This window comes from Gadus macrocephalus, chromosome 1 (genome assembly GCF_031168955.1).
Source record: "Gadus macrocephalus chromosome 1, ASM3116895v1".
Lineage (NCBI taxonomy): Eukaryota > Metazoa > Chordata > Actinopteri > Gadiformes > Gadidae > Gadus > Gadus macrocephalus.
In genome coordinates, this window is record NC_082382.1 from 2,556,313 (window position 1) to 2,570,098 (window position 13,786).

The 13,786-nt window shown below is 44.5% G+C and overlaps 2 protein-coding genes across 3 annotated transcripts in view; one reads left to right on the top strand and one right to left on the bottom strand.

The window, feature by feature from the left end:
• Positions 1 to 1,359: 1,359 nt before the first annotated feature.
• On the top strand, positions 1,360 to 4,561 carry svbp (small vasohibin binding protein). Its single transcript, XM_060062578.1, has 3 exons — positions 1,360 to 1,555; positions 1,747 to 1,881; positions 3,727 to 4,561. The coding sequence occupies exons 2-3, from the start codon at positions 1,768 to 1,770 to the stop codon at positions 3,811 to 3,813; spliced, it is 201 nt and encodes a 66-aa protein (XP_059918561.1). The 5' UTR covers positions 1,360 to 1,555; positions 1,747 to 1,767; the 3' UTR covers positions 3,814 to 4,561.
• Positions 4,562 to 5,278: 717 nt separating this feature from the next.
• LOC132465764 (integrin alpha-5-like) overlaps positions 5,279 to 13,786 on the bottom strand; it is a 35,808-nt gene continuing 27,300 nt past the window's right edge. The window contains exons 21-30 of one of the 2 annotated variants that reach the window (XM_060062537.1): positions 13,037 to 13,129; positions 12,434 to 12,513; positions 12,019 to 12,099; positions 10,653 to 10,758; positions 10,288 to 10,446; positions 9,517 to 9,624; positions 7,971 to 8,084; positions 7,647 to 7,748; positions 7,228 to 7,350; positions 5,279 to 6,482 (exon numbers count right to left, since the gene is read on the bottom strand). In XM_060062537.1, coding sequence (XP_059918520.1) covers positions 6,399 to 6,482; positions 7,228 to 7,350; positions 7,647 to 7,748; positions 7,971 to 8,084; positions 9,517 to 9,624; positions 10,288 to 10,446; positions 10,653 to 10,758; positions 12,019 to 12,099; positions 12,434 to 12,513; positions 13,037 to 13,129 — 1,050 coding nt within the window. In that variant the 3' untranslated portion in view covers positions 5,279 to 6,398. Of the gene's footprint in view, positions 6,483 to 7,227; positions 7,452 to 7,646; positions 7,749 to 7,970; positions 8,085 to 9,516; positions 9,625 to 10,287; positions 10,447 to 10,652; positions 10,759 to 12,018; positions 12,100 to 12,433; positions 12,514 to 13,036; positions 13,130 to 13,786 lie in introns of those variants that run through there. The other variant, XM_060062548.1, reaches the window with a different exon arrangement.

Below are 13,786 nucleotides of genomic sequence, written 5' to 3' on the forward strand. Positions count from 1 at the left end.
AGCTTTGCAAAAAAAAAATCTTAGAGTCTAATTGAAAAGACAACAAAAAAATTGCAATAGATGTAAAACAGTATTGGTCGAGCATTTAAACGTGATGGCTGCATTTGGTGCTGACGTCTTATACATTTGTATTTCTTAAGCAGGTGTCAAGTAACCTAACCTGGAACATGTTTCACACACTGCACGTGACTTGGCTGTAGCGCAAATAAAATTTCAGTCAGCAGATTTTTTTTCACTTTAATCCCTGTAATCATCATTATGAAGGTCTGAATCCAGACTTTGTTCCTGTAGAGCTGATGGGCCCCAGGAGAACTACGATGAGCTGAGGTAGAGGGGAATAATGTTCCGGCCATACTGGTGGTGAACCTCTCTGGGCCAGGTGGTTTTCACTCCTCACAAGGCCCACCGACTAGCGTTACTGAAACAATACTAACTTTCTTACATTAGGGGAAAATGTTGGATTATGTGACTGTAATATCCTCTTGGATATGAACTGATGAGTTACAGTATGTGATCCTATGACAAATTTGACTAGTGTAATAACGTTAACAAACATAATTACTAAATGTCACATGGGTAATGTGTACCTTAAACAGCATTTTGGATGATGCCACGTATTTTCTGTGATACATCATTAAAGGTAGACTACATCAGATATCCCTGATATGGTTTACAGGGAAGCACTCGGCAGGTGTGTATATATATATATATATCTATATATATATTAGAGCTGTCAGTTAAACGCGTTATTAACGACGTTAACGCAAACAATTTTAACGGCGTTAAAAAAATTAACGCGCGATTAACGCAAATATTTTATTTACAAAAAAATAAATAAAAATAAATAATATTATTTTCTTTGGCTCAAAACAAAGAAGCAGTAGCCTGACTGCTATGTTCAAATGACATTTGTTCAAAGCAGTCGTTTAATTGCACTATAGGCTCTTTTTTTGTATCGTCCTGTTTTGATCAGTATATATGCCAATGTTGTTATCAATAAAAAATCATTTGCACAAGACAAGCCGATGCACTTCACCATGTTGATAAGAGAATTAAAATGAGAAGAATTATGGGACAAAAAAATCAAGGGATATTTAGCATAGAAAAATAATTTGCGATTAATCGTGAGTTAACTATGACATTAATGCGATTAATCACGATTAAATATTTTAATCGCTTGACAGCTCTAATATATATATATATATATATATATATATATATATATGTACACACACACACACACACACACACACACACACACACTCATACTCAAGCATATTAATCTATCCTGAACATTAAAATAGCACAGAATGTGGATTTATAAAGCATGGTGATGTACGCTGCGTGTCCGGTGCAGTAGGGGGCGGTATGTACCTTTCGTATGAGAGCGGAACCTCTGCAGCGGGCCTCAGGCTTTCGATCGGCTCTATTTACCGAGCACACCGTCCACTTCAGACCGCTGACGCCGACCTCATACAACAAGCTACTATATACTATTGCATCCTCCTCAACTACCTTCTAGATAACGACATTGCTTGAGATTTCCCAGCTCCTGGTGAGTATGAAGATGCCTGTTATTAAGTATGAAAACGTCACCCCTGATTTGTTGTTATCGTCCATCAATTGCAGGTTAACTTTCCAAGCTTTCACACGGGTTACTTCAGCCTTGCATAGACCGCGGGTTATCCTGGTGATGCAATGAAACTCAAGTACAACTTACTCACCATTCCTACTAATGTCTGGCAGGTTGGTTCAGAAAGCTGACCCATGGAGCCTGCCTGCCGGAAAGACAAGCCGAAGCTGAACTCCACCCCGACCAGAGGAGACCGCGCCAAGCAGAGGTCCGCCCAGCAGGAGGTGAAGCAGAGGCAAAGGGCCGAGGTGAGCTCACCCCCACCATCCACACTGTTGGACACGATCCTACTTACCAACCACACTGTTAGGCATGATCCTACTCGCCCCCACCCATCGCATTGTTAGACATGATCCTACTCACCCCCACACTGTTGGAAATGATCCTACTCACCCCCACCATCCAAACAGTTGGACAGGATCCTACTCATCCCCTGACTGTTATACATGATCCTACTCACCCCCATCGACCATGCTGTTAGACATGATCCTACTCACCCCCATCGACCATGCTGTTAGAGATGATCCTACTGGGCTGATGGCATCCCTTATTTTCTTTATGTGTTGTAGAATAATATATAACAAGACAATTATAAACCACGGTATATGTTATTGTATATTGTTATACTGTTCTGCCAGCATCCCTTTGTTTCTAGATGTGTTTCATATTATTATACTGTGCTTCCACCATTCATTAGTTTGTAGTTGTGTTATATTAAAGCCCTACGTGCAAGTTAACTGGGAGTTTTGATGAATGGGTACAAAAATAACTCAAAATATATATCATTTATAAAATGTCGCAAATAGTGTTAAAGTCCAGTTTTTGGCGTTTTTGGCAGTAACGGGTGTTATCTAACGCCATTTGGCGATGACGTCACGTTGGGGAGGCGCGGTGGAAGGTAGCCTCAGTCTAATACTAGAACTATGGCGTCTTAAGAGGTGGCAAGAACCACAAACAACATGTATGATGGCCCACAGCAGTATCATTTCGGACGTGAGAGGGCGAATGAGGAATTGCCGAGAACTGATGGCGGTCCAAGCAAATTAAATGCATGGTAAGAGGAGAATGAGTGGAGAATTGCTATCATTTAGCAACGAGCGCTGGAGCTAGTCAATGAACAGCAATGCATACCAACTTATCCAACTCCAAGGCTAGGCAGCTTCACTACGACCACAACTAACCACAAGGCCTGCATAACCATGCAGTATGCCGAAGCCGGAAAGGAAACACGCACAGTCGCACACACTCATCTTATGCAAAACAATCAGTTTTATCATCAACCTTCAGTCATAAAGACTTGACTAGGCTATTAATTAACAATTATTCGCCAAAGGCGAAGTGAATACTGGGGAATAGCCCCCGAGACCGAAGATTGAGGGGGCTATTCCCCACTATTCACGGAGCCTGAGGTGAATAATTGTTAATTAAATGTTTTAGTATATACTACACGTGAACACTCCAAGAATAAACTCGATAACACTTTTCGCCGGGATTTATTTGTTTTTATTAGCGGCTTATTTGTTATTAGCGGACATTTTGCGATGAAAACATTATCGAGTTTGAGATGTCAATCATGGGATAATGCCCAATATCCCGAGATAGCGAACCAATCAAATTGCGCCATCTTAGGAGGTTCACGTGTAGCATATACTAACTATATATAATATCTATGTATTTATCTATGAATCTGTGTAATCTGCTGAACACTGTCTTACTAGTCTCTACTCTCAAGGGTCTCAATGCGGGTCCGTGTCTCCCCAACGTGACGTCATGCAATGCATTCTGGAGGAAATGAGAATCAATAGCAAACCGCTAAAATATTACCTACTTTTTCGTATTACATTCCGTTTTGTGATACCAAACAACGTTAATACAATTAATAACAGTTGAAATCTTCACTACCAACAAGCAAATTGCACAAATTTGTTGGAAAATATACCCTGCAACACGGCTTTTAATATACTGTGCGGCCATCATTTCTTGGTGTCTAATGTGTTCACACATTCATTTCTTGCAGTACATTTGTATTGAGTTTCTCTGTTGTGTGTGCGCTCTCATCTCACTGTATTGCTGTTTCCTCTGCTTTACTCCAGATCTACGCTCTGAACAAGGTGATGACGGAGCTGGAGCAGCAGCAGTTTGAGGCCTTCTGCAAACAGATGCAGGGCCAGGGGGAATGAGGGGCGAGGGCTCTGCTGGGGCCAGCAGAGGGCCGGTGAAGGCCTACATGCCATCCTCAAGCTGTTCTACACAGAACCCCACATTAAATCAGTGTGTCCTCCTCCTTCCTATGGTAGTATGACATGTGGTCCAATAGTTAATAAGAGGTTCAATCAGACAGTCACTAATAAAGCACTTATAGCAGCGGGCTGGCCAGTCCAAACATGGAAGTTTACTATAGTACAGGAAATGTCAGTTGCAGGCCCAGTTGTAAAAGTTGTCTTAAATTGGTAAATCATACTTTCTTGTTCAAGTCACTAATATTTAGTTTATGTTCATTTTAATAATTGAAAGGTTTGCCAAAATACATGTTTTTTTCTTGACTTCTGTTACATATATTTAAATTCAGGAAATGTGTTAAACGGTGGTTTGTTCCTGAATCAAGGGCTATGTTAGCTTTTGGAAAGAGGAGAGATTTGGTTGTCAGCAGGTGAATGATGTTCTGTCATTGATCATAGGAGCTCAATGACAATCAATGTGTTGTTTTTTGTTTTGAACTTGTGATGGCGGTGTTAATGGTGCTCACCTGAATATATTCGAAAATACACAAGGTATAGCAAGATTCGTTGTACGTATTTTCCAACAGCATATAAGTAAAATAAGATTTTACGGATGCAGTACTTTTGGTACTAGCAACCTTAGTCATAGACAGCTGTAAAACAATGTCTCAAAGTGTTCCAGTTTCAGTAAAAATGTGTAATGATTTCTCATTTGTTTGTGTTTCTTTTAGTATCACCAGATTGTAATGGGTTGTGTACTGGGATTTATGCAGTAGCTAAAGTAGTAATTCATGTAGTGTACAGCACAGCCCATTGGAATGTTGTAATATATATTTTTATATTAGTTAATTTGTCCTGTATTGAAGGTTTAACTTTTTTATAAACCGATACAGTAGACCGTGTATACAATTATTTGATATGTTTGTGATAACGTTCCTTCTTCCTAGAGAAACTTCTAGTCCAGATAAAGAGCAAATCCGAGCAAATCCTACTTTGATCATTTGAAAGACAAGCCATCATCACCCAATCAAAATTTTGAAGTAATAAATCAGTCCTTGATATAAAAAGTGGGGGCATTAGGCCGTTTAGGAGACGATTTCATCCAAACGTAGCAGTCAGGGTTAAGTGTCTTGTCAGGAACACATCAACAGCTGGGAGCATTAACAAATCCCCTAGCCATAATGCAACTAGTGAAGTGCTCCGAAAATGTGTTCTGTTTTACTGCACCTGCCTCTTAAGGAGACTTCTTGGATTTTATCCTGCTCCTGGATTATCTCATCCCTGATTGGTTTGTGGAGTGAACGCAACACGTTAATGGTGGTCAAACGCCTGGCGGGAGGGAGCAAGGGTTCGTGTGTGTTTAATTTCAAAATCATGCTATCTTCTACCCTACAGCAACACCACTAGTGCATAAATAACATGTCAGTTGAGTATATAAAATTAGGATTTATTTTGGGACACAACAAAAAGAATACCTACAAACGCATGCACCGTGTTCGATCGAGCTCTGCGACCCACCGAAAAGTGTGACCCCAGGGGGCGCTGTTGCACATTTTCTGCAACATGAACGTGTGCATTATAACAAAAACATAAATAAAACATAAGATATCCCCCCACCGGTGGGTCTTTCTTTTCTTGAAGCTAAAATTCATTCAAAACAGCATTTTACATGGTAGCCTATTATAGGAGATGCTCAAAGGTAAATCAGCGTAATTTAACACTGACTGTAGCTTTTTATGGGTAAAGCAGCAACGGTGAAGGACCGTACTAAACGCCCTATCCATTGTATGGGTCTGTAAAATGCTAATCAAATCAAATCAAATGTATTTATTAAGCACCTTAAATAAAAAGGTAATTGGTTGGGGGAGATCTTATGTTTTGTTTATGTTTTTGTCATGCCTGTCTACGCTTCGAACTCGTGCATATTGCAAAATATATGCAACAGCGCCCCCTGGGGTCACACTTTTCAGTGGGTCGCAGAATTCGGTGTAACACACACACACACACACACACACACACACACACACACACACACACACACACACACACACACACACACACACACACACACACACACACACACACACACACACACAGCTCCCAATATGGGAGAGGGATGAATTCCAGTTAAATAAAAGTTATTTCTTCAGCATTCCTGCTTGGGCATTTGAGTACAGCATTTAACAACCAACAAATGCAAATGTTGCGTACATACTGTGAGATGTATAGATAACACAAAGATAAATGAATCAGACATTTTTGCTGTGATTCCAAACCTGACTGGACAAATGAACAGAGATTAACCTGGACTTTACCTGTATCTGAACAACCTCGGAATGGAATTCTGTGGCCATTGTATTGCAGTGCTACATATCAAATATTCCAGTGGTAGCCGTTCCAATAATAGTCCCTTCATAAAATGGGGTTGCCTGCATTTTGTTTCCATCAAATGCAAACGCCCGGAAATGATAGGTCTTTCCAGTTCTTTTAAACAGTGGCTGAAGCGCTTCATGTGTTGGGTTGGGGTTCATAGGTGGGTTTGAACCCTAGGCCTCTGAAGAGGCCTGCGGTCGGAGCTGCGCCTTCTCCATGGTGGTGCCGTAAGGGTCTGAGCGCTTGAAGAAGCCCATCTGGAGCAGGAGGAACAAAAGCAGTCACACGGTGAGCTCAGAAGCCTAGGTTCAAGTCATAATCGCACAAATTACAGCCAATCAAGCAACAGTCTTTAAAATAAGCAGTGTTTGGTCAGAAAGCTGGCCGGCTGTAAGGTTCCTGCTTTTGGTGAATCTTAGAAAAGGCATCTTTGTTAACGTACCTGATATTTAAGAGATATTTAAGATATTTAAGGGTTACTTTCAGCCACTTGACCACAGTAACAGTAACAGTATCATAAGTCATTAGAAAATCCAATTGGTTGGGCCTTGTAATGCCATGAATTGATTCAGAATGTTTTCCTGTTTCATCTATATTAATACTTATTTGCATACAGCCTTATTTTATAATAATTAACTAATTTTCTAATTATAATTTGATGGCTGTTTTGACAGTTAAGGAAAGACTTTTTGTTATCGGCAAATTTCTGAGCGTAATTTCCGCCATGGTTGCACTGTCTGTCTGCACTGTCTGTGTTAAGCTTCCAGACAGATTTGGTTTAGAGTGGTTCCAGACAGATCCGTTTCAGAGTGTTTAAGCTACTAGACAGATCCGGTTCAGTGTGGTTCCAGACTGATCCGGTTCAGTGTGGTTCCAGACAGATCCAGTTGAGTGTAGTTCCAGGCAGATCCAGTTCAGTTTGGTTCAGAGTGGTTAAGGTTCCAGACAGATCAGGTTCAGTGCGGTTCAGAGTGGTTGATGTGAAGACAGCCCTGTTGGTACCTTGTACAGCAGGTAGATGAGCAGAGCCAGGAGCAGCAGGCCGGCCAGGATGGCCAGGATGATGATCCAGACCGGGACCAGGTACTGGTGCGCCGGTTTGTTCCAGACCACAGTGTTCGTCACCTCATCACCAGACAGAGAGCAGAGGACTCATGGGTACAGGCCATGAGGACCAGAGGACTCATGGCTACAGGCCATGAGAGAGCACAGGTCCCACAGGCAGACTGGGGAGATGTGGATTATATCTTTAGACTCTCCCATCTCTAACGCTATGCTTTACCTTTTCAGCTAACAGACAGTTCACCAATAAACGCAATAATAAACACTGAGATCAAGGACACCAGAGGGCTTCATACCCTCTGATATACCCCCCCCCCCCCCCCCTCCTAACATTAACATATGTTAGTTATGATTGATACCTTTTTGTATCCTGAGGGTTTGGATTTAGGAGTGATTGAATATGGCATCTTCTCCACCCTGTACTCAACAGTACACTCCAGAAAGAACTGCTTGTAAGCCCGCTGAGAGAGAGAGAACAGACAAAGGGAGCAGTGAGTGAAACATTTGCTGACCACATTGCATCCTCCACAGGGTCCACCAGGGAGCAGCATGGTGGAGCAGCAGAGCAGCAGCAGCACAGGATTTGACTCTAACTGGTGACACTGAAGAGAGCAACCAGTGTGAGTGTGGATAGATTAAGCTACTGAATGGTTGTGTCTCCTGCTAAGTCCCGCTACCCGTACCTCGGCGAAGGTTTCAGCCCAGAGGCGGGATCGGACGCTAACGATGGCGCTGGCTCCCCTCTCCAGCAGCCCCACACTGCAGCGCAGCCGCCAGCACTCCACCGCCCCACACGACTGGGGACAGAACACACAGAACACATGGTGTGAAACGAATGGGGGCACACAGAACAAATTGAACCTGTCTGTCAAACGACTGGGGACACACAGAACACAGCTCTCTGCAACACTTTCTTATTATGTTATCAAATCGTTTCTTTAAAGAGCACAATTTTAATAAGTTTCCACCTTAAACCGAGGAATTGGATGTATTCACTCAATATTCTAGCAAGTATTAAGGTTCAGATCTAAGATGTGTTCACGGGAGGGTTGATAATAAAGGGTGAAGTACAGGGGAGGTGAATTTGGAAGACTCGTACGTCACGGCTTGTATTTCTACGGGCGTAAAATCTCCATGCTGCCGCCTCCTCATTTGTAATTGAGTTTGTCCCGGAGGCAGTTATGCTAACTGAACTATGAAGGGAGCCAGATCTCCGGTGTGCACCAGTTCACCATTTCCTCTGTCCTCCGTCTACAGCCCCTCATCATAACTCTGCCCTCGTTCGAGCAGACCAGACCCAGCTGGGGGGAGGGGGGTGAGAGCCCTCTTATTGGTGCTGAAACTACGACCCTGGACCCATATTTTCCAGGGCTTTACTTGGAATTAGGAACAGTACATTTAGAGCCGTGTATTGATGTATTTATTATTGATCACATCTGGTACTCTGACTGGGGACTGCCTTGAAGAAGCATAACATGGGAAGCAAAAGTAATGGTTTTACAGAGAGCCAAAGGGCTCTGCAGACAGACCAGGGCTGGGAACCGAAGGAAGTGGAGAAGAGAGACATTTCACAAATCCCTGTGGTGTCGACATTACGATCAGATGGACTGCCCTGAACACCACTGAAACACAGATGCTGTGTGTGCGTGTGTATGTGTGTGTATGTGTGTGTATGTGTGTGTGTGCGTACGTGTGTGTTACGTGTCTGTATGTTTATGTGTGTGTGTGTACGTGTGTGTGTGTATGTTTGTTTGTGTGTGTACATGTGTGTAAATGCGTGCATGTGTGTGTAATCTGCCGGCTGCAGCATGCTCCGCCATGCTCAGCTTGTTTGATAAGCTCTCTAGTAGCCGTTGGGACTCTGGTGTTACCAGGTTGAGGGGGTGTGTACGTGTGTGTCTGGTGTTACCAGGTTGAGGGGGGTGTGTACGTGTGTGTGTCTGGTGTTACCAGGTTGAGGGGGTGTGTACGTGTGTGTCTGGTGTTACCAGGTTGAGGGGGGTGTGTACGTGTGTGTGTCTGGTGTTACCAGGATGGGGAGGTGTGTGTACGTGTATGTCTGGTGTTACCAGGTTGGGGAGGTGTGTGTACTTGTGTGTCTGGTGTTACCAGGTTGAGGGGGGTGTGTATGTGTGTGTCTGGTGTTACCAGGTTGAGGGGGGTGTGTAAGTGTATGTCTGGTAATACCAGGTTGGGGGGGTGTGTGTACGTGTATGTGTCTGGTATTACCAGGTTGCTCAGGCCGGCCAGAGGGTCTCTGTGGAGGTCTCTCCTCTGGACCCAGTGCTTTGGGAGGGGGCCGAGCAGGCCGGGGTTCTCGGTCCTCCGAGGTAGGACCTGTAGGCACAAAACAACTCGTTAACAAAGCCTAGAAACACTGGGAACGTACTGACCACACATACCATAATAACCACGTTTGTGTGTGTGTGTTAGTATGTGTGTGTCAGTTTATTTGCGTGCGGGTTAGCACGTGTGTGTGTGTGTGTCAGTCTATTTGTGTGTGTGCTTTTAGATTCACAAAGCCACAATTAAGGGTCAGGATGTTCAGAAGGATAACTGGAAGCAGGAGTTCCCATGGCGGTCGTAAAACCTTATGAAATCCTTCTGCTGTGACTCAAGAGTAAAAGTCCCGTTTCAAAACCGCTCGATGAGCCGCGCTGTCGCTCCTCCACCCCTCTCCACTGTCTCTGGGTTACTATTGCAAACCTCCCAGTATCCCCCAGTGACCCGAACAGCGTATCAGCTATGGCTAAGAAAGCATAACAAGAAAGGAATTTCAGGTTTATTTTTATTAGTGTGTGTGCGTGTGTGTGTGTGTGTGTGTGTGTGTGTGTGTGTGTGTGTGTGTGTGTGTGTGTGTGTGTGTGCCTGCGTGTGTGCGTGCATGACATGTGTGTGTGTGTGTGTGTGTGAGCATGCACATGTCTTTATGTGTGTGTGCGCGTGTTTGCATGCATGCACGCATGTGTGTGTGTGTGCGTGCATGCGTGCATGCCTTACCTTAAGCTTTAGTGCGTTGAGGGTCTGGTTGGAGGAGCAGCGGATCGGGCCCTCGGCCTGCAGCTCCAGGGGGTACAGCAGCCCGTGGCCCTGGGCCCTCAGCGGACAGCTCACCTCCAGGCTGGTCTGGCTGATGCTGCTGGGCCCGTTGTTCACCAACTAGAGCCACAACCACAAGGGGGGACCTTGACTCAGAGATAGTCAGGTACCCGGTTTGGGTTCTATGCTCATTGTGAATGCCCACATGTTTGAATGTGATGTTCAGTGGAGATGGAAGCCATGCTGGTGTCATGGGAGGCGTCTGATTGTGTTTCTGGTAACATGGACATATGAGGTGCACCACTGAGACCATCACAGCTCTGTACCTCGTAGACGTGCTGGATCTCTGGCCCAACGTCCTTCTCCTCACGCAGACTTTGACTGGCCCTCCAATCAGGGGGAGGGAAGAGGAGCTTCTCTGGGCGGCTCACACTGCAAGCAGGAAGAAACCGTCACTGAGGATGAACTGCAATGATGCTACTGATGCTTTGGTGACTAATGGTAATGGTGCTTTGATGGTGAGGGTAGTGGTAGTGATGTGATGGTTGTCATGGTGAGCCTTGTGATGGTTGTCAAGGTGAGTGATGTGATGGTAAGGTCATGGTCAGTTATGTGATGGTTGTCATGGTAATGATGTGATGGTTGTCCTGATAGTGATGTGATGGTGGTCATGGTGAGCGATGTGACGGTTGTCATGGTGAGGAAGGTGATAGTTGTCATGGTGAGGAAGGTGATGGTTGTCATGGTGAAAGATGTGACAGTTGTAATGGTGATTGATGTGATGGTTGCCATGGTGAATGATGTGACGGTTGTCATGGTGAGCGATGTGACGGTTGTCATGGTGAGGAAGGTGATGGTTGTCATGGTGAATGATGTGACAGTTGTCATGGTGAGTGACTTGACGGATGTCATGGTGAGTGATATGACGGTTGTCATGGTGAGTGACTGGATGGTTGTCAAGGTGAGTGATGTGATGGTTGTCATGGTGAGCCATGTGACAGTTGTCATGGTGAGTGATGTGTTGGTTGTCATGGTAGTGATGTGACGGTTATCATGGTGAGTGACTTGATGGTTGTCATGGGGAGTGATGGGATGGTTGTCATGGTGAGCCATGTGACAATTGTCATGGTGAGTGATGTGATGGTTGTGATGGGGAGTGATGGGATGGTTGTCATGGTGAGCCATGTGACAATTGTCATGGTGAGTTATGTGATGGTTGTGATGGTAGTGATGGGACAGTTGTCATGGTGAGTGACTTGACTGTTGTCATGGTGAGTGATATGACGGTTGTCCTGGTGAGTGATGTGATGGTTGTCATGGTGAGCCATGTGACGGTTGTCATGGTGAGTGATGTGATGGCTATCATGGTGAGAAATGTGATGGTTATGTCATGGTGAGTGATGTGATGGTTGTAATGGTAGTGATGTGAAGTTGTCATGGTGAGCGATGTGAAGGTTGTAATTGTAGTGATGTGATGTTTGTCATGGTGAGTGATGTGATGATTGTTATGGTAGTGATGTGACGGTTGTCATGGTGAGCGATGTGACGGTTGCCAAGGTGAGCGATGTGACGGTTGTAATGTTACGGATGTCATGGTAAGCGATGTGATGGTTGTCATGTGAAGGTTGTCATGGTGAGCGATGTGATGGTTGTTATGGTGATTGATGATGAGATGTTGAGATGAGGACTGACCCCTGCAGGATGACACCTGCCACCACAGCCACCTCCAGGCTAAAGGTCACTACGTCACTCTGGGAGTTGATCTCGTTCTTGCTGCAATAGAGAGCATTACATTGCGGTGTGGTTATGTAGGTATGGGTTATTAATTATTATAATTAATTGTTATATAGCTTAGCTGTTTGACTTTAAAGGGATGCTATATCACTTTGCCCACTAGGGGGCCTCTCATCGCCGCTGGTTTGGCAAGATGAGGACGTCTCTGATACAAGTGATTATCAACTCTGTCTAGTGAGATTTGTTGCTATGTTAATAATAAAACAATGTATTGATTGTTTCTATTCTTTGGGCACTTGAGAAAAATAAAGTTACTCACATTTGAACCAAATCAAAAAGGAGAGTTCCCCGTGGCGCTGTGGGAGGGGCCTACCTGCGTATCTGGAGCTCAAACTGGACCATCTGGTGAGTGTCTTTGAGTCGTGGCAGGGTGAAGCGGAGCCCCGCCCATATCTGAGGAACACAACGTGGTCAGCATTCAGCTCCGTAAGTTCATCAGCAACCTGACCACCATGCAAACTGTAGAGCAAAACCGTGTTCATACAGCACTTTTCTAATCGATGGCCACACAAAGCATGTCATAATAAGAGCCCCACATTCAGCCATTCATACACCCTTAATAATGTGTATGAATGGGTGAATCATGCAAGGCTAGCTCGTCAGGAGCAGTAAGGATAAGGTGAATTGCTCAGGGACACCTTGACACTTGGCTATACTAGGAGCAACCGGAGATCAAACCAGCAACCTTATGGTTAGCAGACAGCCTGCTCTACATCCTCAGCCACTGACGCCTCACTTACAATGTCAGGAGGCCAGTGAAACAGTCTAACCTCTATAACATAACTCTATAACTCATATTACATCACACACATACTTGCAGAAACACACACACACACACACACACACACACACACACACACACACACACACACACACACACACACACACACAAACACACACACCGTGCTGTACCTACACTGGCACCAGCCTTCATGGGGTTGCCCAGGTCACAGAGCAGGTAGCGGGTGAGGTTCTCTGCCTCGTAGCTGCAGGGCAGCTGGCTCAGGCTCTGCAAGGGAACCCGCAGCAAATTCCAGCAGAGGTTGATTTCTTGCAATCGATGCAGTCATAAGATTACACACAATGCTTTCTTATAGCAACTTCTTACTAAACAAACTACAGAAAGCCAGTCTAGTACTCGCTCAATATAAGGCGAGCAGGAGTTGAGTTAAAGAGAGAGAGGGAGAGGGAGAAGAGAGAGAGAGAGCACTGTTGGTTCAACAAGTTCACACATACACACACACACTGCAGCCCCCCACCTACAACACACAGATTGCAACCACCATAAACTATATGTCTATGATAACAAGAAAATGTTGCAAAAACCTGAAAAACCTGCTGCCTTCTAGGCAGCAGGCTGTTCCTCCCTTTTTGGTATCATAGGAAATATTGAATGTAATTATCCCATTAAATATGAGCAGCTATAAGCAGGCATGAGAAGGTATGACCTCACTCCACACCACGCAGTGCAGAGTAGAAGCCTTCCACTCACTGTAACGCAGACCAAAGAGACCAGTGGCTTCTTCTAGAAACACGCCCACCCCTTGGACCCCTCAACAGACCTGAAGTCAGCCTTACTGTCCTCCACCTAATCCTGTTAAAGTTAATAATCCCTTTAAAATGAATGATCCTTTTATAGTTAATAATCCCCTTAAAGTTAATAATT